The 25,384-nt window shown below is 45.6% G+C and overlaps 1 protein-coding gene across 12 annotated transcripts in view; it reads left to right on the top strand.

Annotated features, from left to right (window-relative positions):
• Nucleotides 1-24,423, top strand: part of Kat6b (K(lysine) acetyltransferase 6B) — a 173,263-nt gene extending 148,840 nt beyond the window's left edge. For 8 of the 12 annotated variants that reach the window (XM_006519265.4, XM_006519264.4, NM_001205241.1 and 5 more), the window contains 5 exons: nt 12,688-12,919; nt 13,373-13,532; nt 14,103-14,411; nt 16,402-16,693; nt 20,276-24,423. In XM_006519265.4, coding sequence (XP_006519328.1) covers nt 12,688-12,919; nt 13,373-13,532; nt 14,103-14,411; nt 16,402-16,693; nt 20,276-22,818 — 3,536 coding nt within the window. In that variant the 3' untranslated portion in view covers nt 22,819-24,423. Of the gene's footprint in view, nt 1-9,822; nt 9,906-12,687; nt 12,920-13,372; nt 13,533-14,102; nt 14,412-16,401; nt 16,694-20,275 lie in introns of all 12 variants that reach the window. The other 4 variants (XM_030247887.1, XM_017316083.2, XM_030247888.1 and 1 more) reach the window with 3 other exon arrangements.

Raw genomic sequence — 25,384 nt, forward strand, 5'->3', positions numbered from 1 at the left:
GACACAACTGCATTGGCACCTTGATATTGTGGTGGTAAAGGCATAACAATAGCAATAGAGCCTGAGAGATGTGTCAGTCAGTGGTTAATAGCACTGACCACTCTTCCAGAGGACACAGGTTCAATTCCCAGCATCTGCATGATAGCCTACAAACATTTGTAACTCCAGTTCCAAAGGATCCAGTGCCCTCCTTAGCCTCTGAGCACCAGGCATGCACATAATACACCAATACTTGCAGGCAACCATTCATAAAATAAACAAAGCTAACCCAGGAGGTGGTGGCACACACCTTTAATCCCAGTGTTTGGGAGGCAGAGGCAGGCTGATCTCTGTAAATTTGGAGCCCATCTGGTCTACAGATCCAGCTCCAGGACAGCCAGAGCTACACAGAGAAAACAAAAGCAATAAATCTAAAAATAGTAAGAATAATAAAAACCTATCCCTGATTGCTAGGAAAAGGCTTTCAGTAGTTATTGATGAGAGAAGGGGAAGGAGGTATTGCCTGGGCCAAACAGAAGATTGCTTGGTGGTGATCAGCAAAATCCTAAGTGATAGTCCCAAGGGCAGTTGCCTTTTGGTAATCCACTAAGCTATACATTGTATGTGGTTGTCTGTGTTCGTTGGAGGCGTGTTTTGTTTTAAAGTGGGAGGTCATATACCCTATGGCATTTGTTTTATGGCTGTAACCCTTAAAACTCTCAAAACAGCCTTTTTTTATTTATTGGTGGTATTACATCAGTGGTGTTGTAAAGAGAGAGAGAGTTCTTCACCTTTACTGCTCTACATAAGAAACATTAAGTGCATAAGTGCTTGGTGCTTGGCACCAGCTTCCTGTCAGCCTTTGCAAAGCTGTTTTTATGTGAAGCAATTGCACCAAACATCACTGAGACTGAGGCCCTCAAGTGTTGAATCTCTTAGAGAACGGCCTTCCTGTAACTTCTGCTTCCACTGTTAAACATGATTGAAGACTGAAGGGTGATGAAATGGAAGATTCAGGTAAGAAATACTTGTCTGGGACTTGAGAGGTGGCTTAGCAGTTAAAAGTACTGGCTTCTCTCACAGGACCCAGGTTTAATTCCCAGAACCCACATGCATCTCGCGACAGTCTGACTCCAGTTTCCGGGGATCCAGTTTTCTCTTTTGGCCTCCATAGATAGACACCAGGCACCCCCACGAGGTGCACAGACATTGCATGTGGGCAAAATATTCATACTCATAAGAAATATAAAATAGCCTTAAAATTTTTAAATACTAAGAAAGAAATGTTTCTGCCGTGAGGTGGAAAGTCAGAGGTGAAGCCGAGACGAGACATTCCAGCCTGGGCACTCATGCTTTGTTCTCCTACTGTTGATTACACTCCAGAGTGAACGAATATAGTTCTGTCAGACACTGCAAGTGGGAGTGGGATGCCCTCTCCTTCCAGGGCTAATGCACTTGTGAAATTTGGATATTTAAAAAACAGTGCTTACAGAAGAGAAAATGGGAACGAAAAGGCTTAGGTTGCCAGAATGAAGCTGTGCTAGGTGAGATTAAGGAAGACACCTAGAGTTATCTGTGGCTTCTCCCTCTCTGTCCCCTCTCTCTCCCCATCTCTCCCCCTCCTCCCTCTCTTCTCTCTCCCCCTCCCTCTCTCCCCCTCTCCCCCCCCATCTCTCCCCCTCCTCCCTCTCTTCTCTCTCCCCCCCCCACTTTCTCCCTCTTCCTCTCTCTAACACACACATACATACACACCACAGTGGGGGGTGGGGGGGTGTGTGTGCCAACCACAAGATGGCTTTCTGTTCTTCCTGCCCTTTGCTTTGTCCAATACAGGATCTTTCCTCTTGAATTCAAGGAAGTTAATTTTATTTTCTGTACCACAGTAGAAGGTACATCAGAGGACTCTGTGCCAGCCTGCCTTGCACCCTGCAGATTTTCATTTGCTTCCAGTTAAAAACTTACAGACCATAGCAAGTACTTTTAGAGAAGAGATAAAATGAATGGTGCTTGTGAACTGTTTTAAACACCATTTAGAATACAGTTTAGAAAACTCTTCCCTGAAGAAAAGTCACTAGCTTTCATCACTACTGGGAACTTTTCAGAGAATTTTCTCTGAAATACCTTCCTGCCACATCTCCATAAATTAACTTTCTTTGACCTCATCACACATAATGCTAAAGGGTTAAAACCAAGGAAAAAGTAATTGTGTGTCTCAGCCTCTTTCTCTGCAGATTGCACAGGAAGTTTGTTCCTGTCTGCAGCAGGGTAATTACAAGAGATGGTTCCATAATTTACAGTTGAGTGTACTTGTCCATAATCACACACCTCCACCTTGGCGTGCAGACCCTCCTGTGTGTGCCCTGTCCTTTTATTTGTAAATGATTACCATATGATCTCTTGCAGTGCAGCATTGAATTGAGTTATCAGTAATGAACTTCAGCTATTACTGTGTATGTGTGAATTCCTGTTATTTATGTGATTAGTGGCTCTTAGATTTAAGTTGCCTGGTAATGAACAAATTAAACTCCCTGCGATTTGTCTCTAGCTAAATAGTCCTGGGCACCCTAACCAGAATAGTGACTAGTGTGCCCGCAGTAGAGATTCAACCACTGAAACCTTCCTTCCCTGTACATTCAAGAACCTTCAAAGTTGGTGATTTGGTGATTAACAATGTCCACACAATAGAAAGACTCGTGGGAATGATAACTGTGATATTATGGATAATGCCGTGCTCATATTAATATATTGTTACTGATGGCTCAACTCTAGCTGCATCCAGTGTTAGAGTCAGTCTGAACAGCAGCAGAATTGTACCTTGTGCAAGGAACTCAGAGAAATGTACTGTCTGCAAGCTCAAAAGGCAATGATGTCTTTTAATACTGTTTGTAATAAGTTGGGCACAAAGGCACACATCTGTAATGCCAGTGCACTGGAGGCTAAGGCTGGTAGATCATTAGTTCAAGGCCACGCCATAGCAAGATTCTGTCTTTAAAAAATAATTCCAAGGGGCTGGAGAGATGGCTCAGTGGTTAAGAGCACTGACTGCTCTTCCAGAGGTCCTGAGTTCAATTCCCAGCAACCACATGGTGGCTCACAACCATCTGTAATAGAATCTGATGCCCTCTTCTAGTGTTTCTGAAGAGAGCAATGGTGAACTCATATACATAAATAAATTAAATCTTTTAAAAAAAAATCCAAGATGTGTGTGGTGGTGCTTGCCCGTAAGGAGATCGAGTCAGGAGAATTGTGAGCTGGAGGCCAGCCTGGTCTACAGCACAAGTTCCAGGCCAGCCAGGACTACAAAGTGATACCTTGTCTCAAAAGCAATGATAATTATAATAAACCCTTGTTATTGCTTCTGAAAACCCTGCTTGTATGATACAGCATATATTCTTGTTTCTCTCACAGAAACATCTAACATAGCCAGACTAAATGTTTGAGTTCTATGACCAAAGCTACTGGCAAGTCAGCCAACCACTGAAGTACGTGTCCCACCCACCCCTAGTTCCCACACCCAGCACACACTGTCCTATTGGCAGTGGCTGAGCCACTGCCCTGACACAGCTATCTATTTCCAGAAGCTTTGTGCCTCAGAGTGTGTTCAAAAGCATGTAGCATGTGCATGCGGGAGGGGTGCGAGCATTTGTCTCGCTAACTTGGGGATACTAAAGATGCTTCTGAGCCTTGAGCAGATCAGAGGACGGGCTGGGCTTTGATTTTAGAAAGTTGTCTCAAAGACTGACAACTCCCGCTTGAGATGTACTTTGTTTGAAAACAAAGGGAAAATGGAAAGAGATTTGTTCTTCCACTTTTCCTGATGCCATGCTTTACACAGTCTGTGTCTGCTAGGTGAGCGCTCAGTTTCTAGCCCTGGGTGCTGGTGTGTGTGTGTGTGTGTGTGTGTGTGTGTGTGTGTGTGTGTGTGTGTACACCAGACAGAGAGACGGGCAGGCAGACAATATTTGTAGAGCTGTAAAAGGTAAGAGAATGGCCTGGGATGGGGAGAGGGAAACAGAAATGGACTTACAATGGACTTACACGTGTAACTTGTAACCGCCCTGTCTTCTAGAGCCTGAGTCTTGTCTTAGTAGTATTCGGCTTTGAACCTACCTCACACGTGCTAGGTACACACTTTACCACGAACCACATCACATCCCTTTTAACTGTTGATAGCAATGAGTTGCCCAGGCTGGCCTCGAACAATTAATCCTCCCATAACTTCCTGAGTAGCTAGAATATAGATACTGTGCTACCAAGATGGCTTCTGAGCCTGATTCAGGAGCAGTGGCAGCATCCACAGTAGTATAAACAACTGCCCTCCCCGATAAACACAAACACATACATACACACACACACACACACACACACACACACACACACACACACTCATACTCGCTCGCACACGCAGACTCTCTCTCACACGCACGCACACACACACACAGCTTTGTTGGGCTAGCTGAGCTGTGCATTTACTGGGCTCAGCTAACTGGGCTGCCCCTCCAGTGGCTAGAAGTGAAGCCCTTCCAGTTCACTCGGTTGTGGGATCTTGGCGCCAGGGCAGTTTCATGCCATTTGATGAAAGTGTGCTTGGTCTATGAGTTTTGTGAGAATTTTGAAATCATGTAGCTTTTCAATAGGAAAGTCTTGTGAGGATTTTGTACTTGTATGTAGAATTTTATTCAAGGTTTCAACTTGGATAGCAATTTAGGGTGCCTTTTTGCTGATAGGTGTTATTTTTTAGAATATTTTTTCAAGCAGTCTTTAGTGTGAAGAAAATTTTTTCTAAAAGAAGAAATTAGTTTTAAATACCAAATTACTTCTTAAGTTTTCTCTTTTGTAAACCTGTGCTCTTCCTAAAATATCCTAGAATTTAAAATACTGCTATTGCATTTAAATGTGTGTGTGTGTGCCACAGTGCACATGTGGGGACCAGAGGACAACTTGTGGAAGTGAGTTCGCCTGCTGTGTGGTGCTCAGGGATTCAGCTCATCAGCAACAGCCTTTACCTGCTAAGGCTATCAGAAGTTAACAGCATCCTGTCTCCATTTCTGTCTCATCAAAAACAGTGGCTCCTAGTACTCTACCATCTCCCAGTGAAGTTGCCTCTGGGAACAAACCGGCTTGACTGATATTTGGGAATAGTAGTTGGCTTTGTGAACAATGTGATTCCTTCTGAAATATATTTATGAAAACATTTTTAAAAAATCATTTAATTTAAAAAATTTTTAAATGCTTTTAGCTTGGTTATATGTGTCATTGGTAGAGTATTCCTCTCTCATTCTACAACATCTTCTCCTATACCCCAGGACCTTATTTCCCTAACAAGGAAGTTATGGATTGAATTCAACAGTTGATCATCTACTCAGGAAAAGAATTCAGCACTCAGGAGGCAGAGGCAGGCAGATCTCTGTGAGTTTGAGGCCAGCCAGGACTATTACACAGAAAAACTGTCTTGAAAAACCAAAACAAAAAGGCTGAGTGTAGTTTGCATTGACATACCTTACCCTAGCAGACTGCACCTGTTGGCTTCAGCCATCACTTGACATAGCTAAAGCCATCCCAGGAAGTCTTCATTGAGGGATTACTCAGATCCGATTGGCCTATGGCTAGGTCTCTGAGAGATTGTCTTAATTATCCATGTGGGAGGGCCCAGTGTGGGCAGGGCTGCCCCTCTGCAGGCTTTCTAAGAAAGCTAAACTAACAGCCTGGCATGGTGGCACATACCTTTAAGCCCAGCACTAGAGAGACAGGCAGGAGGATCTCTCTGTGAGTTCAAAACCAGCCTGGTCTACATAGTGACCTCTATGGCAGCCAGGACTACATTGGGAGACTACATAGAAAGGAAGGCTAGCTGAACAGGAATCAGCAAACAGTACTTCAGCAGTGATTTCAGCTTCAGGTCCTGTCCTGACTTACCTCAAATGAACCTCTTCTTAGTCTGTAAGCCAAATAAGCTCCTCCCCCAAGCAGCTTTTGATCAGAGTGGTTTCTTCCCAGCCACAGAAGAGGAAACTGGAGCACACTCAGTCCCCGGTTCTGTTTGACTGAGAGAAACCTCTGTGCAGTGCATGCCACACCCTCTTTACTAAAACTTTACCTTCTGCCCAGGCTCTTCCTACACGTCAGGCCCACCCTTTAAAGTTCTGGGTTAAAGGCACTCCTCAAGACTTTTGCTTAATACTGTATCTGAAACCAAACTCTCGTGGGGGAAAGAGTTGAGATTTAATGAGACGGACATGAAGGTCAGGAAGTGATTCTAACGTGCAGCTATGGATGAGAACCGTAGCTAGACCCAAGCACAGGGAAGGAAGCTGGGGAGAGCTCCCACTAAAGCGGGTGGTCGGTTATAAAGACACCATGGACTCAGTAGTGTCTTGGGGATGTGTGTCTGGCCCTCAGACTGCTCCCATGGAGCAGATGCTGCCCCGGTCACCAAGCTCAGCAGCATGTCACAGATGTGCAGCACCCTCTGTGACAGGCATAGCAGGAGGAGGAGGAAAGTCCTAACTTCGAGTCTACATCTCAACACCCTACATCTCATCTCCCCTTGGTATCTGATGCAGATCAACTACTAGAGCATCCACAGCCACCAGGGAGCCATCAAAATTGTTTGGCAAACCCCCACGTGCTCTGTAGGCTTGGGCACATGTGCCAGTACAGGGCCATGTCTCTAGTGCAGGCCTCCCTTTGGGAGGAACATGCAGACCATTCTTCTCTGGAGTAGGCGTCGGGTAGTGGGGATATTCAGTAAGGAACACTAGTGACTTTGTTCCACATAACTGAGGGAGAGCTTAGCAGTGGAGTGCTCTTCAGGAAGCTAGTGCATCTTCAAGATGTCTACGGCTGAGATGTGACTCAGCCAACAGAACTTTCCCAAAGACAGCATGTCCCTGGGTTTTCAGGCCGGTTTTCCCAGGACACACTTGAGTCTTCTAGAATCTGCGAGTCTTTGTTATATTTCTCTGGGAGCTTGTGGGTCTGCTGAAGCCTCGGGCAGCCACTGTGTTTGTGGGTTGATGGGCTAGTTGTTCATTCAGGGTAGTCATTGAAATAAATACTTGACAGCCAAAAGGAATTTGGGAGCCAATTATGTTTGCTGGGAATTTTCAGTAGTTAATTTCTTGACTATTCCTGAGGCCAAAGGAGAAGGGGCTTTTCCTTTAATTAAATTTATATTTGGGTGGTAGGAAACTTCTGAGGCAGTAGAATGGTCTTGAGGTAGCTCAAGCAAACGTAGGAATAGGAAGGAGGCTCATCTCAGTCCGACGCCAAAGAGCTCTTTGACTTCTTCCTCTCCACATTCTCTTAATTTCCCCTACATTAGGAGTTTTTAGTCATCTAAATGAACGCCTATAGATATAACCCTTAATAGCTAATCTTTAAGCCAAGCATTATTCTGTGTTTTTATTAACCCATGTAATGCTTCCAGTAACTTGAAAAGATAAGTGTGATTATTAACTGTGTGGTCTAAATGAGGATTCAGACATACACAGAGATTAAAGAAGTGCCTTGGGTTACATAGCTGTTACATGGTAGGTCCTGAATTCTGCCACACAGCTTGTGGCTCCACAGCCTGTGCTCCTAGCCTCCTGTGAGCTGTCGCAATATATGACAGTTCTGAGGTTCTTATGGTCTCATTGCCCTGCTTCTCAACGTTTGTATTATTCATATATACAGATAGTCTGAGTACAGTTCAGGCAGTCTGAGGTATTCCATAAGTATTCCAAAGTAATGCTACTTTCCTCTTTAACTCTTTTTCATTCGTGACAGTAAAGTGGAATTTTCCAGAAATGTCATGACACAACAGATGAGGGACCAAAGTAGATATTGACTGGAGTGTAAAATGTAAAGCAAGCTTTCTCCTCTCTAGTTTGTTTATATTTTTAAAAATGCAGGGAAGGCTTTTTTTAAATTATCGAAAATTAGAGTAACACTAGGTTCGTTGCTGTTTTAAAATTAATCAATGTCACTTCTCTGTAAAAATCAACAGATACAGCCTTTATAAACAAAAGCTCTTTGGAGTCTTAAATAAGTGTTTAAACTACAAAGTTCTGAAGCCAAGATGTCTTAGAACCCCACCAGTGTATCTCAGCAGGTATAGTGACATGAGCCCTGGTTAGAGATGCATGCTCTCAGGCCTCTCTCTACCTTCTAAGTTGTAATTCATGTTGTAGCCAGAATTCTTTTGTAGTGACATCCAGGCATAGAACAGAGCAATCAGCCACTCATTGACTCTAGCTAACCCACATAGCCTGATAGGGCTTTAGGAAATCCATCTATTCTATTCTCTCCCAGTAAGGAACTGATGGGACCTGACTTATCCCATTGTACATTCAGTGTCTCTCCCACACAAGCCTGTTTGCCTAGCAGCTCCAGAGCAGGTCCTCAAGGGCCCTGACCTTGAGTCACCTTTAGGGTCTGTGAGAGTGCAGGTTGCTCGGCGATTAGTCTAGTTGCTATGTAATTACACTGGGCCCAAAGAATTATGGTAAAGAGTGTCTCAAACTTCCAGTTTCAAATCCAGTCTGTTTCAAAATGTCTACTTTGAGAGACATTCTCAATCTTTTGGTAAGGTCATCTTTCAGACACATCACAGGTCATTTGGAACAGGGCTCTCTTAAAGATACTAACTTCAGGATCAGCACTGAATTTAAACAAAAGACGGCCCCTCAAATCCACTCTGGTAATGAAACTGCTAACCGTCTACATGGTCACAGTGCTGCTAGCCCAGGAAACGAATAACAGACCACATGGCCCAGTGAACTGCCACCTCCAAGGAACTCCATGGCTAAAGGCATTGGCTTACCTCCTAAGTTAACATGAGCCCATGGCTGGTGTCAATCCCCAGGCCTGCAAAGCCCAGGCTGTGTTCTGTTGTGGGTCTTCCATTGGCGTCTGCTGAGCTCAGCAGGTGTTGGTGAAAGGTATATAATCCTTGGAGATTATCTCCCCTAAAGCAACTGAAAGCTTTGAATTCACATAATCCAGACAGATGGGAGCTGGAACTGAGTAGCAAGCCAAAGTTTATGCTGTGTGTCTGAGGAGGTTCAGATGGTTTGGAAGCAGACAATGACAGATGGAAGTGTACACGGATGAGGGGGGACACTTGTGAAGATCTCTGTCACACCCTTGCCTCTTTTTACTCTTGCTCCACTATATCATCCTGCATAGCACTTGTTCAAAACGAGGGAAGTTCCAAATAAATGAGAGTTGGGATCAAATTGATTTTGATTTATTCATGACTGCCAAAACAAACTTTGACCTCATCAAATAGTTACCTCCATAAAGTGGGTCTACCCTGCTTTCCTAGAGGCAGTTAGCCATTCAGTCTCTGGTCAGGACCAGGCAGCGAGAACTGATACTTTAGGCCGTCCTCAATGGAGGCCAGGTGGCCTGTATGCTCTGCTTGGAAATGCTTTTTTCCCTGCAAGAGGATCATCTCTGAGTCAAGCATGAGAGACTTCCGCTGCCCCTTCGACCTCACCTTTCCCCTGGTATGCAGTTCCAGTGACGCAGAGGAGGAAGTGGATCATGCTAGTTTGGGGTGGTTAATGCAGGGGATGGTGTGTGGGCTACTCCGTTTCCATTACGAGGTTCTCACTCATGACTGAGTGCTCGTTGCCTGAATCTTTGGCTCACCGACAAGTTCAAGGGAATATTCGCACCAGCAGTTAATTATCCTGAAGCTCCTGGGACTTGTCTTCCACACGTCACTTTTCGTCTGAAACAGTAGGTTTCCCCAGGGGTAGTTGAAGTTTTCTGATTGAAAGTGTCCTGCGTTAAGGAGAGGTGTGAGCACGCCGTGGGGATCTATTCACCAGGGGTGTATTGTACTTGTTTCAGATGCTTCAGGACAATACACCGGCTTCCAAGATAAGTGCTTTTTATTTCCCTGCATCTTAGATCAATTATTTGGAATCTTTTTGGTAAGTTAAACTTAAGAGCTTAAACCATCACATCTCTGTAATTAATAAGTCAAATGTTCTTACCAAAATTTACTGTGTCTGCTTTATATTGTAACTGTGCTTTGAGGAGCTGAGAGAAAGTAGGAAGGGACAGAAGGTGGCAAGAAGCCCCTCACTTAACACCCATGTCGCGAAGGACAGCATAGGTCAGCATCAGCAGCTCAGCTCCTTCCAGGCAAGCGCCTGCCGCAGATGACATTTATAGCCAGCCGCTCTTCTGTCGTCAGTGCACAACCAGGAGGCACAGCACCTTTCCAAACAGCACAGATTGTCATTCTGCATGCCATTTCAGTCAACTAGTAAGAAATAAGACATGTGTTCATGGTCATTTTTACTGTTCCTGGTGGATTCTGTTTAACATCAGAGCATCCTCCGTCATGGGGAGATTCCAAATAGTTCTCGGCAAAAGTGCCATTTTCTTCCTGGCTGCAACTTCTTTGAGGGTCTCTGGATTCCCAGAGGAGGAGGAGACACACTACAAGCAGGGCCAGGCACCTCAGGGCATTGGCTTTGGGTGGTGTTTGGTGCTCATCATCCCTGGGATGTGTGCAGGAGGTTCTGACTAAACATTGGGTTTCCAGTCATATTCTCGGCACCCTGAAAAGTATCCCTCCCAACAAGTGCTTGCAGAGTCCCTGCCTCTTCACAGCCTCTGAGTGCACACACAACAGGAGGGTGCTTTGCTGGGAGAGACCAGTGGGCTCAATGTCCATGACACATAGAGCGTGTTACCTTCCACCTATGGGGCAGCAGTCCTGCGCTGCAGTCAAAAGGCCAAGGAATTGTCAGGAGTCAGCCTTTTGACACTGCAGGAGTGGAGGGTACTGAAAGGTTTGTACTCCAGTGCTCCCCAGGGGCTCAGCTTGCTGGCTCGCCTAAATTACCGCATGCTTTTTAGACTCGGGGTACAAGAACAGCTAGGTAAAATTGAAAGGGAGGGTGGGAATGCTTCCCTCTTAGGTCAAAGTGTGGGAACATAGAGACATAATAAAAACCGTGCCTCCAGGGTAAGGTAGTTCTGTGTAGTGGTGAGCGTAGGTGGGAGGGGGAACTGCTTGTAGGCCAAATTTCTGCCTTCAACAGTGGGATTCACATGAATCAGTGAGGGCCTGGGGACTTCCATAGTTAGTCACTGCAGGGAACTTTTAATTGTGGGATCTTGTGGACAAAGGGAACAGTTATCATCCATGGTTCTATACCTGCGCCTCACCCCCCCACCCCCGGCAGAAGTACAGAGCTGGGGCTCCCAGCTGACTAAGTAAATTTCTCAGGCTATGCCAAGCACTTAGGGAGCAGGTGACGGGATACGCCAGTTTTCTGTGCTGAGGTTTGGGCTTCCTCCACTGCTCTGGCAACGCAGCACTCTCCATGTTGACAGGACACGATATGGGCTGGCTGCAGCACAGCAGCTGTCCACGTTAGCATTCCTGACACCGCTGTTGAAAACCTCAGTGTGGCAGAGCGGCACGCGCCGACAGTGGCTTGGCTGTTAAAGTCTGGTGTTTGTTTGCATTCAATACTTAAACAGGACGAGAGGAGTTAAACCAAAAATCTTAGGCAAAACACGATGCTTATTTTATTTCTATTCTGTATGATGACATTCAAATAAAAGCTGTCAAGATGCAGCATGCTGTTGAGGTAGAGTGTCTTTTTCTAGATTTCTGCATTATTTGCAAGTGGTTTTGAGAAACAGGAAGAAAATGGATCCAAGGCATTGATTTCTCTTTGTAACAACAACAGAAAAACTAAAACAGAAAATTCTTGCAAGTGCAGCCATTTTGGAACTGTAGATGAAGGGGAGGAACGCTGATGTCTGGGTTGGTGTAGAGTGGCCTGGTTTGGTGAGTGCTGCCACCTACTGTCTGTGCTGATGTTTGTTTACACGCAGGAGGTTCACGGAGGTGAACCTCAGGGAGGTGAGGCTGTTGAAACAATTAGAGCAAAGAAGCCATCACTACTTGACAGTCAATTCTTCTCTCCTCCATTACTGCCTCTTAATTACCGAGACAGCCACCAGCTTCCGTTCATTTCCTCTAAGTGGGCTTAAAGTCTTCTCATTTCAGAGTTTCTTTGCCAGAAAAGCTGTGCGGTTCGAGCTTCATGTGCTCGTGTATTTTATTTGTAATTGTAGGAGCCACATTCTCAGGTTGGCTTAGTTTTTATGAGAAGGGTAAAAATAGAGCTAGCATCGTAGATTTGCGTTTGCCACCATAGGCGTGAAAGCCAGTGTTTTATTAATACTAAAACAGCTTCAAATCAGCCGCTGGTTAAACGGAACAGGCAGTGCAGGCTGTGTCAGCCGAAGCCCCTTCACTAAGCCCCAGCTGTCAAAGGGTCATCGGGTCCTCTGTGGAAAACAACCTGCCCATTAATGTCGGGGTGGTCCCTCCCCAGGATCCGAGAGATCCTGACATTGAGTATCCGAGAGAATTTCAGGCTTGCAGGGGATTTATGTGTGGAGATTCCCCAGAAGTCTCTTTAGTCTTAGCTTTCAACCTCCGTGACACACAACACCATGTATGTTAGCTGCCACCAGCTGTGTGAATTCGCTTACAGTGTCACCACAAAAGTTGACAAGCAGAAATTTGACGAGGTGACATCACTGTAATTGAGAGAGGTGACGAGCTTGACAGGACACACTTGACCTGTGTGATGCTTTTACCTTGTGGCTGATGACATTGTTCCTAGTCCTGGCCCTAGCTCTGACAACCAAGCTGAGTGCAGTTTTGCTTTTCCTGCCTAGGCTATTTGCTTTCTCGAAGAGAAGGCCAAGCAGGGTCTCCCGAAAAGCCGCTCTCTGACCTGGGCCGGCTCTCCTACCTGGCCTACTGGAAAAGTGTCATCTTGGAATACCTCTACCGCCACCACGAGAGGCACATCAGCATCAAGGCCATTAGCAGAGCCACAGGCATGTGCCCACATGACATCGCCACCACTCTGCAGCACCTCCACATGATTGACAGGAGGGATGGCAGGTGAGTGCCCTGCTTTCTGCTTTCTTGATCCACAGCAGGATCAAGCCTGTTGTTGTTGCTTTTGCTGGTTTTCCATTTTCATAACCTGGGTCAAAGGAATCTGGATTGGCCAGGGACTTTGTTCTTTTAAAACAGTAGCCCAGGTAACCTTCAAACTCATGCGATCCTCCTGCCTCAGTTCTGGATTACAGGTATGCACCAGCATGTCCACCATTTAATCTTGAGTTGGTTTGGTTTGGTTTGGTTTGGTTTGGTTTGGTTTTCTAGACAGGGCCTCACTGTATAGCCCTGGCATCCCTCCATCTCAGTTTGTTAGACCAGGCTGGCCTTGAACTCACAGAGAGTCTCCTGCCTCTGCCTCCCCCAAGTGCTAAGGTTAAAGGTGTATGCAACCACACCCCACTAGCTCTCAGTTTTTTTAATCTCACTTTGTCTTGTCTCCCTATATTACAGGTTTGTCATCATTAGAAGGGAAAAGTTGATATTGGGCCACATGGAAAAGCTGAAGAACTGTTCCCGACCCAATGAACTTGATCCGGAGAGTCTAAGATGGACCCCAATGTTAATTTCTAATGCTGTGGTTTCTGAGGAAGAGCGAGAAGCTGAGAAGGAGGTGATGACGAGTCATCCTGAGTGGTGACTTTTGTCTTGTAGTTGCTTAAGCTAAGAGAGTCATTTGCGTCATTGTGAAAGCTCAGTTATAACGCTTATGAAACGATACAGCGCTAATTTATCCTAACCGATTAAGACATGATAATTTTATTGAATTAAGTATGAAAAATGAGACATTTATCATTGATCACACCGAGGCACTCAGCACTGACAGTATGTAATCAGATCAGACTTGGTGCTGGGCTGCAGTGCTGCCATGTTAATCGATTCTTTGTGTTTATAAACTTGCGTAGAGTGCTCCATGCCAGTGAGCATGTAATGTAGTGATAAAGAGCTTGAATCAATTCACTGCATCGTTAACACCACTTACTATCCCATGAAACCCAGCCGTAACACCACTTACTATCCCATGAAACCCAGCCGTCTTAGGTCTGCTCTCCTAACTGATACAGCTGGAATGTGCTTGACCAGCTGGTCAGAACTCACTTAGAGAGAGATCCTTTTTCATTGATCCTGGAGGCTCCAGCCGTGTAACTGACCTCACCGATGACCATTTTGCTCCCCACCCCAGGCTGAACGACTAATGGAACAAGCCAGCTGCTGGGAGAAGGAGGAGCAAGAGATCCTGTCGTCCAGAGTTAGCAGTAGGCAATCGTCTGCAAAAGTACAATCAAAGAATAAGTACCTGCACTCCCCAGAGAGGCGGCCAGTGGCCGGGGAGCGAGGACAGTTGTTAGAGCTGTCCAAAGAGAGCAGTGAGGAAGAGGAGGAGGAGGAGGAGGAAGATGATGAGGAAGAGGAGGAGGAGGAAGAGGAGGAGAGCATTCAGACATCTCCCCCTCGGTTGACTAAGCCACAGTCAGTTTCCATTAAAAGAAAGGTGTGTATGCAGATAAGCTGTTTTCTGGTCTGTCTGGCTTCTCTTCACAGTTTTTGTTTCACTCTCTGTAGTTTCCCTGTAGTTTACATCTCAGTGGTCCAGTGTCACAATCGTTTATCTTACACTTGTGGTTCTGCTTACTGCTAACGTGTGCAGCATGCTAACCACCCTAGTCTGGTGTTCACTGCCACCTGCTGGTCTGCAGGACACCTCAGAGGCCTGGGGGGGTCAGACCAGACCAGGTCACATGACTCACTAGAGGGCCAGCCACACCTCAGAGCTCCAAGTCCAGCGTTCCTGCATTAGTGTCCCTTATTCTCACATAGGGTTCTTAGGTATTCCGCACCCTTTAGTTTGCTGCTGGTGTTCTGCTTGTGTGGCCAGTGACACGGAAGTAAAACTCTTCATATCCTGGGTACCAGGTAGTCTCCTCAGACAGCGCCAGTTCCTGCCCAGTGGGATAGAAAGCGCAACATTGGTTTGTGTGGGGGTGGGGGTAAATGTTCTTCCACATCTGCTATCTTTGTCTGCAGTTTCTATCTGTGACATACAGCAGGGCAGATATTATTAATACAGCCTTGACAAGGAGGGATAACACGGTAGAAATGAAAGCTCTTCCCAGGGGCTGTCCTAAGAAGTATTTTCCAGGCAGTTTGCTAGTCTAACTCCCAACTAGGTTCTTTCTTCTGACCTCACAGTTGGAGTTAGCAGAGGGAGCACCCCGTGAAGTGCACTTGTGGCTACTCAGCATTTTAACTTCTTATACAGAGAAGTCAGTCTTGTGTTATGGGTAGAATGAGAGGAAGGAGATCTATAAACAGAGTCATTCCAGTCATGGTGTGGGCCACAGCTCTCCGTATGGATTCACCTGAAGGAAACCAGCTCTTTATATTGGCTGCACTTGCGTTTGGGGGAAAGGTGTGGGGGCTTAGGGAGCAGATAACAGCAAGTGTTAAATGACTAATACGGTTAGATTTTAGAATGTTAATAGGCCTGTATGTGCTCTTTAAGAACATTGAAAGCATTAAAAGTGTAAGATGCAGGAATTCTTCAGTACTGTTTATCTGGAAATAGTGCCCCCCCCACCCCCACCATGCTGGGAGGGGAGCCCAGTGCCTTTTGCATGAGAGGTAAGTGCTCTGCTAGTGAGCTACACCCTGGCCCTGGCCCGAAGCTGACATTCACGTAGACATACTGAGCCCTCACAGAGCAGCATTCTGCCAATTTCATGGTTCATTGACACATATCTTAACATTGAATCTACCTGTTCCTTTATTTAAATTTTGTATATTAGATGGGTGTCCCCCCCCCTTGGGAAAATAGCTTATTGTTGCAACCACGGGAAGTCATTTGTGCCATTATCTTATTCAGAGACTGCGTTACTTTTTAAGGTATCTTCCATATCAAAATAGTCTATAAAATTTTTAACTGCCCACATCCCAGTAGCCAAGACTCTCTAACTCTGCAGTTTTCTAGCCAGTAATTATTCAAGCACCTTTTCATTTTGGGGACAAGGAAGTTCACCTTCAGCCCCACCATGTTTCTCATAGTGCCTATCATGCCGTGGGCATCTCCAGAGCAGTTACAAGGTAATAAATGACTGACCTGATAGCCGATTGTTGCAACATTTATAAAAGCGTTTCTAGAATCATCTGTGATATGCCAGATACTGAAGCTGGTGAGTGCCACTTAAAAAATAGGTGCTGGAAAAGCAATGCTCAGCTTTTAAAATCTGCAGTTGAGTTGCTAGGATGTTCTCTCTCAAAGCATCTGCTTGAGTAAACAAGTGTTTTATTTGGAAAACATATGCCTGTGTTCTTGGCACCCAAGAGGGATGTTCAACATCAAATGGAAGGTTAAGTACAAAGGCATTGAAGAAGTCCTGACATGTAAGAGTCTCGGGCGCACGTCAGTACACGTTTACTGCGTATCACCTCAGCTGTTTAATTCCTCAGGAGCACTTATGTATTATGTTTTGAATTAATTTCAGAGGCCTTTTGTAGTAAAGAAGAAAAGGGGTCGTAAACGCAGGAGGATCAACAGCAGTGTCACCACCGAGACCATTTCCGAGACGACAGAAGTGCTCAATGAGCCCTTCGACAACTCGGATGAGGAGAGGCCAATGCCGCAGCTGGAGCCTACCTGTGAGATCCCAGTGGAGGAGGGCGGCAGGAAGCCAGTTCTGAGGAAAGCATTCCCACATCAGCCAGGGAAGAAAAGGCAGACAGAGGAAGAGGAAGGGGAAGACAATCATTTCTTCAAGACCGCTGCCCTTTGTAGAAGTAAGTGGAGGGTTAGTTCGCCGCAGGGTGTGCCAGTGCACCTGAGACACATGCCAGCCCATCCTTTCTCATTCCCAGCGTCTCGCCCCTTTTTCCTTGCAATGGGGTACTTTGTTTCTAAATCAGAATAATCCTGTAGGTGGTTTCTTCTTACTCTGTAGAAATTGCCTCACCCTAAACTCTGAAGGCTAGTAAGAAACACAGCACACGTTCCCTGATACTGCTCTGTGATCTACCTAGTTAGCATTTTTGGACATCAGGGTATTTGTTACCAGTGTGCACTTCTGTTTTCCTTGAAAACAACTTCTCAGTGCATCAGGGTGTATCCTAATATTCCTCTGTGTGATCCAGAAGCACCTGAACTTCAAACACCCTCAATATCAGCGTTGGTAATATGGGATGATACAGAAATCCCAAAGACAGACTTTCTTTTGAAGTTGACAGGGATACCCTCTTCTACAAACATACCAGACTCAAGTGAATTGTCTCTGATGCCCTGTTTTAAAGCACGTATCCCTTACTCTGCTAGCACAGGTACTCCAAGATGGACGGTGAGGAGCTGTAGGACAGCTCCTGGTAGCTGGAAGGCTGAAATGACTCTGTCTAAAACTTGCTGCAGCCTAGGGAACAACTCGCCTCCTTTCTCTGGGAACCACAGGAATTGCTGTCTATGTCTCTTTTTCAAAGCATAAGCCAGCACTTCCCTGACTCCTTAGTGAATATTTGCTATCTCCTGTTTCATTTTTTAAAATTTTATCCTTTCCTTTTTTAAAGACAGGCTCTCACTATGTAGCCCCAGCTGGCCTGGAACTCACTATATAGACACACTGGCCTCAAGCTCTGAGGTCAGCCTTTCCCTGCCCTTCAGGTGCTGGGATTGACCAGCATACCTGACCCATTCTCCCTCTCCTTCTCTCCTCTTTTCATCTCACTCTCTATCCCTCTCTTCTTGTCTGTCTCTGTCTCTGTCTCTCTCTGTCTCTGTCTCTCTCTGTCTCTGTGTGTCTCTCTCTGTCTCTATCTCTCTCTCTCTCTCTCTCTCTCTCTCTCCCTCTCCCCCTCCCCCTCCCTCCCTCCCTCTCCAGTTTTACTTAGAATTCAACCTGTTTGTGCCGGTCTTGTACCTGGTGAGCCCCCAAGACCTGTCAGTTTTCCTCTGCCCCCTCAGTACTGGTTCCGGGCATAAGACAGCCCACATTGCCCGTATGTGTGTATGAGGAATCTGAATGCAAGCCTTCAGCACTGTGTGGCAAGCTCTTACACTGCACCCACTGCGCCTTCTCCCCAGACTCCTGTGTACATGTGAGGCTCATGGAGAGCTCCCTCTGCAGATGTGGACGCTGAGCCTGACTCTCACTTGGAGGTGTCGGCTCGGAAGCCTGCAGATGAGCTGCTGCTGCTGCCTCTCACCTTGGCTTTGTTCTCTTTACCTTTGATGGTCACATTCCACCATATTTCTTTCACGATCCTCTCCTTAAAGGAGATTATTAGAAAACTCATCTTCTCATCTAGGGATGTATTCCTATAGAAACTGTATGGCCAGTGACTCATAGAATAAACGTGGGTAAAGGCACTTGCTACCAAGCCTGACAGCCTGATTTTGATCCCAAAAACTCACATGGTAGCAAGAGGAAACCAGTTCCTTCAAGTTGGTGATGCTCGTCTTCAATCCCAATACTCAGGCAGAGACAGAGGCAAGCAGATCTCTGAGTTCAAGGCCAGCCTGGTCTACAGTGCTGTTTCTAGGACAGCCACAGCTACACAAAGAAACTGTCACCAAAAGGGGTGAGGAGGGGCGCTAAGAGACATTGAGATGGCTGATTCCTGCCATTGTGAATGAAAGGAAGTGGTGTGAGTATCCTTGGGGAAGTGGCCAAGCTCTGGAGCTTGTACAGAGTCCTCTCTAAATCAAGTACATGCTGTCAGCTAGTGGTGAGCTCGATGTCTGTAGGGAAGTTTATGTGCCCTCACTTTATTATATAAATGAGCTGATCTTGCTGGACTCCAGCCATTCTGGCATCAACTTTGTGACTTTGCTTTTATTATCCTCTAAAATACTGTTTGTTTGTTTGTTTGTTTGTTTGTTTGCTTGCTTGCTTGCTTGCTTGCTTGCTTGCTTGCTTGCTTGCTTGCTTGCTTGCAGACAGAAGCTGTCCTAGAACTCACTGTATAGACCAGGCACCACCACCCAGCAAAAATAGTGTTTTAATAAGAAATGTCTTAAGGCCCCAGTGTTTTATGTCTACATACTTATTCATGAATATGTCTATTTGTTTGCTGTATTTTTAGTAGCAAACATTCGTTTTGTTTTGTTTTGTTTTGTTTTGTTTATTCCTCTCAGAATTTTATAAGGTGGAGTTTGGGTGAGAGAAAACCCTGAAGCAGTTGTCTGCCTGTACAGGGCAACTGGTATAGAGAGCCTTTGAAACAAACATTCTTATTTCTGTGTACATAGAGGTCCAGAAGAATAGGTTTTAGACTTGTAAGAAAATGTTCACTTCCATCTGGTTGCTGATTGTCATTCTAAATCAGATCTTATATTTGAACAGCAGACTGATCCCTAATATACCATGAACAGAATCCCTGATTTAAAACAACAATGGGGGCTGGAGAGCTAGCTCAGCGGGTAAGAGTACTGACTGCTCTTCCAGAGGTCCTGAGTTCATGTCCTGGCAACCACATGGTGGCTCACAACCATCTGTAATGGGTTCTGATGCCCTTTTCTGGTGTGTCTGAAGACAGCGATGGTATACTCACATGCATCAAATAAATATTTAAAAACAACAACAACAAAAACCCCTGTGTTTTAAATATTCAGTAATATTATGGTAATTGTATTTTAGCTTGTGTCATTGATAAATTGTGATGCTAACAATGACAGTGATTACAACTGCGCTGTTCTGTGTAGTCACTCATGCAGTTCAGAGGTACACAGTAAGTAATGTCTGGGCTGGAGAGATGCTTTGGTGGTAAGAGCAGTGGCTGCTCTTCCAGAGGACCCAAGCTCCATCCCCAGCACGCACATAGTGGTAGACAGCCATCTATAACTCCAGTTCCAGGGGATCTGATGCCCTCTTCTGGCCTTCATATCAGGCATGTGTATGGTACATAGACATGCATACATGCAAGCAAAACACCCACACACATAAAATAAAATGAACAATAAATAATAAGAACAAAGTTATGTCAGCTGGGATCATCTAAATCTAGCAAATGTTCACAGAGAGGAGGTCCTTTCCTCCGGATGGTACCAGATTAACCCTTTGAGTGCAGTGATGGTTTGGGTATGACCTAACATTAATCCTGTCCTGTGGTATTTTCAGATTTGTTGATGTTGAAATTGATTGTTTTACTTTTTTAGTATTGTGGAGCTCCCAGTTTTTGCATCTTAGAATGTCTTTGACTTCCTAGGCCTAGGTTACTCGGGTTGGCTTATTCCACAATATTCCTAGTTACCTCTCTCATCAACTCTTAAAGTGCTAAAGTAAAGCAGTGCTTGCTTATTTAAAAGGGTGTGTTAAGTTGTCTCTGGTTTTCCTTCCTAAAATGTGTGTTTTTCTGTCTTTTTGTCTCCTCATTAAGAAGATGTAGATGATGATGCAGAACACTTGAAAGAAGGCAGCAAAGACAATCCTGAGCCTCTAAAGTGCAGACAAGTGTGGCCAAAAGGAGCGAAGCGAGGGCTCTCCAAGTGGAAGCAAAGCAAGGAGAGGAAGACGGGCTTCAAGCTGAACCTGTACACCCCACCAGAGACACCCATGGAGCCAGAGGACCAGGTGACGATCGAAGAGCAGAAGGAGCTTTCAGAGGACAAGGGCAGCCCCGTGGGGATGGAACGGGAGGTGACAGAGACCGTGGATGCCTTGCTGCCTCAGGAGGGGAGCAGAAGGGAAGAGACAGGCATACCCGTGAGTCCACATAAATCACCAGGTGGAAAGGTAGATGAGGAGGACCTCATCAGAGGTGAGGAGGAGGGAGAGGAAGAGGGAGAGGAGGAGGGAGAACGAGAAGAACAGGAAGAGGAAGAAGAAGTAACTACAGAAAAAGACCTAGATGGTGCTAAAAGTAAAGAGAACCCGGAGCCTGAGATCTCCATGGAAAAGGAAGACCCTGTGCATCTGGGTGACCATGAAGAGGACGAGGATGAGGAGGAAGAGCCATCTCACAATGAGGACCATGATGCAGATGATGAAGATGATGGCCACATGGAGGCTGCCAACATGGAGAGGGGAGACCTCCCAAGAGAAACCTTCAAAGACGCACTAGAGGGCCAGGAGGCTTTTTTAGACCTGAGCATTCAGCCGAGTCACTCGAACCCTGAAGTCTTGATGAACTGCGGTGTTGATCTCACAATGTCCTGTAACAGTGAGCCAAAGGAGCTTGCTGGGGACACTGGAACTGCACCTGAGTCTGACGCGGAGCCCCCGGAAGAACAGACACAGAAGCAGGACCAAAAGAACAGCGATGGTGTGGATGCTGAGCTCGAAGAGGGAGGCCCAGCCGCTGTGGAAATTGACTCCGAGACCGCCCAGGCTGTTCAGTCTTTGACCCAAGAAAACAGGGAGCACGATGACACCTTTCCAGATTGTGCTGAGACTCAAGAGGCCTGTAGAAGCCTGCAGAACTATACACACACAGACCAAAGTCCTCAAATTGCCACCACGCTGGACGAGTGCCAACAGTCAGACCACAGTAGCCCAGTTTCATCTGTCCATTCCCATCCTGGCCAGTCAGTTCGTTCTGTCAATAGCCCCAGTGTCCCTGCCCTAGAGAATAGCTATGCCCAAATCAGCCCCGATCAGACTGCCATCACAGTGCCACCTCTGCAGAACATGGAGACCAGTCCAATGATGGACGTCCCGTCAGTGTCAGATCACTCACAGCAGGTCGTTGACAGCGGATTCAGTGACCTGGGCAGTATTGAGAGCACAACAGAGAACTATGAGAACCCAAGCAGCTATGACTCAACCATGGGAGGCAGTATCTGTGGAAACGGCTCTTCCCAGAACAGCTGCTCCTACAGCAGTCTCACCTCTAGCAATCTGACACAGAACAGCTGTGCTGTCACCCAGCAGATGTCCAACATCAGTGGGAGCTGCAGCATGCTGCAGCAGACCAGCATCAGCTCCCCTCCAACCTGCAGCGTCAAGTCTCCCCAAGGCTGTGTGGTGGAGAGGCCTCCCAGTAGCAGCCAGCAGCTGGCTCAGTGCAGCATGGCCGCCAATTTCACCCCACCCATGCAGCTGGCTGACATCCCCGAGACCAGCAATGCCAACATTGGCTTATATGAGCGAATGGGTCAAAGTGATTTTGGGGCTGGGCACTACCCACAGCCATCTGCCACCTTCAGCCTTGCCAAACTGCAGCAGTTAACTAATACACTTATTGATCATTCATTGCCTTACAGCCATTCCGCTGCTGTGACCTCCTATGCAAACAGTGCCTCTTTGTCCACACCATTAAGTAACACAGGGCTTGTTCAGCTTTCGCAGTCTCCACACTCTGTCCCTGGAGGGCCCCAAGCACAAGCTACCATGACCCCACCCCCTAACCTGACTCCTCCTCCCATGAATCTGCCACCACCTCTCCTGCAGCGGAACATGGCTGCATCAAATATTGGCATCTCCCACAGCCAAAGACTGCAAACTCAGATTGCCAGCAAGGGCCACGTCTCCATGAGAACCAAGGCGGCATCTCTGTCACCAGCTGCCGCCACCCATCAGTCACAAATCTATGGGCGTTCCCAGACTGTAGCCATGCAGGGTCCTGCACGGACTTTAACGATGCAAAGAGGCATGAACATGAGTGTGAACTTGATGCCAGCGCCAGCCTACAATGTCAACTCGGTGAACATGAACATGAACACTCTGAATGCCATGAATGGGTATAGCATGTCCCAGCCGATGATGAACAGTGGTTACCACAGCAACCACGGCTATATGAATCAAACCCCCCAGTACCCTATGCAGATGCAGATGGGCATGATGGGAAGCCAGCCATACGCCCAGCAGCCAATGCAGACCCCACCCCACGCTAACATGATGTACACGGCCCCCGGACACCACGGCTACATGAACACAGGCATGTCCAAACAGTCTCTCAATGGGTCCTACATGAGAAGGTAGACAGCCTGGCAGCCCACCCAGCCCACTGGGCCCCACTATTGGATTGATCTGCACAAATACCTTTGAAGAGTACGATTTCAAAACCAGCATTGGTGTGAATGCAAAAACATTTGTTGGCACCATTTATTTAAAAAAAAAAAAGCTGTATGCAGCAGAAAGAAAGCCTTATACAAGTTGTTTTTCTTTTTTCCTTTTTTTCTTTTTTGGTACCTTTATTTCTGTTACTTTTATATAAAATTCTCTGCAAAGGAAGGCCTCTCTTAGGACTCTAGTTGGCAGCGGCCACACGTCGTGCCTGCTTCCATTAAACAGTGTGGATACAAGCCCCTCCCCAAATCACCTGTTTTAATACTGAACCTCCAGCTTTTCTCCTTCCTGTCTACTCCATGGAAATGCCTTTAGCATTTCAATTACTGTATATTTTGTTTAAGGTGACCCTTCAGCATGCCGCTAATGTCTTTGTTAGTGACAGTGCATTTTGTAGTACTGTACAAGTGTTGTGCTAACGGTAAGCCATTTCTTAAGTTTTTTGCCTTGATTAGGGTACCCTAATTTGAGGGTTAAAAAAAACAAAACAAAACAAAGCTCTATTTTTGTTAATTATAAAACTGTAAAGAGCTACAGAGCTATCCCCGTCTGGTTAGTGAAGGGGGTTTATCGCTAAATGTTTGGTGTAAAGTTGAGAAGACCTTTTTCCATTTTGGTGGCAGGCTCCTTTGGGGGGAGGCAGCTTTCTGTTTTATAAATGCACACTTCTGTTTATTGAATGAAGCATATCTCAGTGTTTATCTGTCAGGTTTTGAAGCATTTCATATATGTCCAAATACTTGGCAGGATTTAAAAAAAAATAGTGAATTTGGTGTAAAGTTGCTATTTTATGGAAATGCCTCTAACTTTACATTTTCATTCCATCTGTAGATTTTTCTATCTTTATAAAATATTGGAGTTATTTTTTAAGGAAAAATAGAAAAGTAGCTTGTGAATAGCTCAAACTAAGCTTACAAATCGCATGTAAAAAAGCAGAAAAGTTATTTGTGTCTGTTTCTATTGCGTCCTTTTTTAGCCTTTGTACCTGGACAGGTGACAGTAAGGGCCAAGCAGGAGAGGCGGGCGCGGCCTTGTATAAAATAGGAGCCAGCGGGACTCTTGTATCTACCTGTTCTCTTTTTAGTCAGTTACTTCAAAAAAAAGAAAAAGCAAAAACAAAAAAACAAAAGCTGTACATTTTAACATAAAATAAATTATGATGAGCCATTTCTAGCCTCTCGTGTCCTGTCATGTTATGATTGATGGAGAATGACCAGCTGAGCTGTGTCATGTGTCACATTTCAGAACACATACACGATGGGGGAAATAAATTATTTAGTGTAAATTGAAGTTATGAGATTTTTTTTTTCTGATTTGTTTTGACTTTGGGGGAGGGGTTGGCAATAAGTATGAATGAGTACTATCTAATAAAACCATCACCTATACCAAATACCTATTTAATAAATTAATTTATAATGGATTTTAATGCTTTTCCATGAAAGTTGACTTTATGCTGGTGCATACCTTCTGTATGCCAATCATTGTCTTTAAATAAAGTGAGTTTGGTTTTTTCTTTTTGACTTTGATCTTCATTTTGCCCAGAGCTCCCACATAGATAATCCATTTGCTTCCTTTGTGCCAAGCACGTGTAAAGCCCCAGAGGCCTGGTACCACACTAGCAAGCTGCTTGCTTTTTTTTTTTTAAAGACAAGTCACAAGCTTCTGACTCATGGTGGTATGTCTCAAGATTCAAGTCTTTTCCAAAGTGTGGAGGTTTTACTCTGTTGTGAATGATTGTATGTTTTCTTTAGTGTTTATAGTAACACACACAACATGAATGCTTATACACATTCCATGGCATTCAGAGAAAGTTTTGACTGTGAGTTAAAATATTTGCTTACTTGAGCAACAAATTTAGAAGTAAATTCTTGGCTTGTTACCTGTATGCGTTTGGCTCACTAAGTTTGCAAGGCATCTAAGCAGGCGCTTGAAACTCTGCAGGTCAAACCGTCCATAACTTGGCCTCAAGCAGGCAGAGCAGTGCATCCACACCAGCGCAAAAGGCCACCCCGGTGCTCTTGCCCTTGCTTGCTTTCTATGAGTGTACGGTGGGGTTAACATCCACATTTTACCTTTGAGCCATCTGCTCCCAACAAGCCAGTGGAGTAATCTCTCAAATGGATGAGGGAGGCTTCAAAGAAGGCAAAGCGAGAGCAAAATGTAATTTTGAGAGAAAGAAAGCATGCTGTCCGTCTTCTGAGCAGCAGATGATGCTGTGCCGTTTGTCTGGATTGATTGCTAGAGCAGATGGGAGTGGCTGAGGGTCCCAGCGCTGCACATCTGGCAGGAAGCTGTTGTGTGTCTAGGAACCCTACTGAAACCCCCTCCTCCACTTTTTATGTGCTAATTTAGTATCTTGTGTCTTTGGGGGTATAGGCACTCCCATTTCCCTTTGACAGTAGCCTGTCAATCAATCAGACCTTTGCCCTCTTGCTTGTTTCACAGTCCAAGGGAGCTTATGGATCAAGTGCTAGTAGCT

Source organism: Mus musculus, chromosome 14, assembly GCF_000001635.26.
Source record: "Mus musculus strain C57BL/6J chromosome 14, GRCm38.p6 C57BL/6J".
Lineage (NCBI taxonomy): Eukaryota > Metazoa > Chordata > Mammalia > Rodentia > Muridae > Mus > Mus musculus.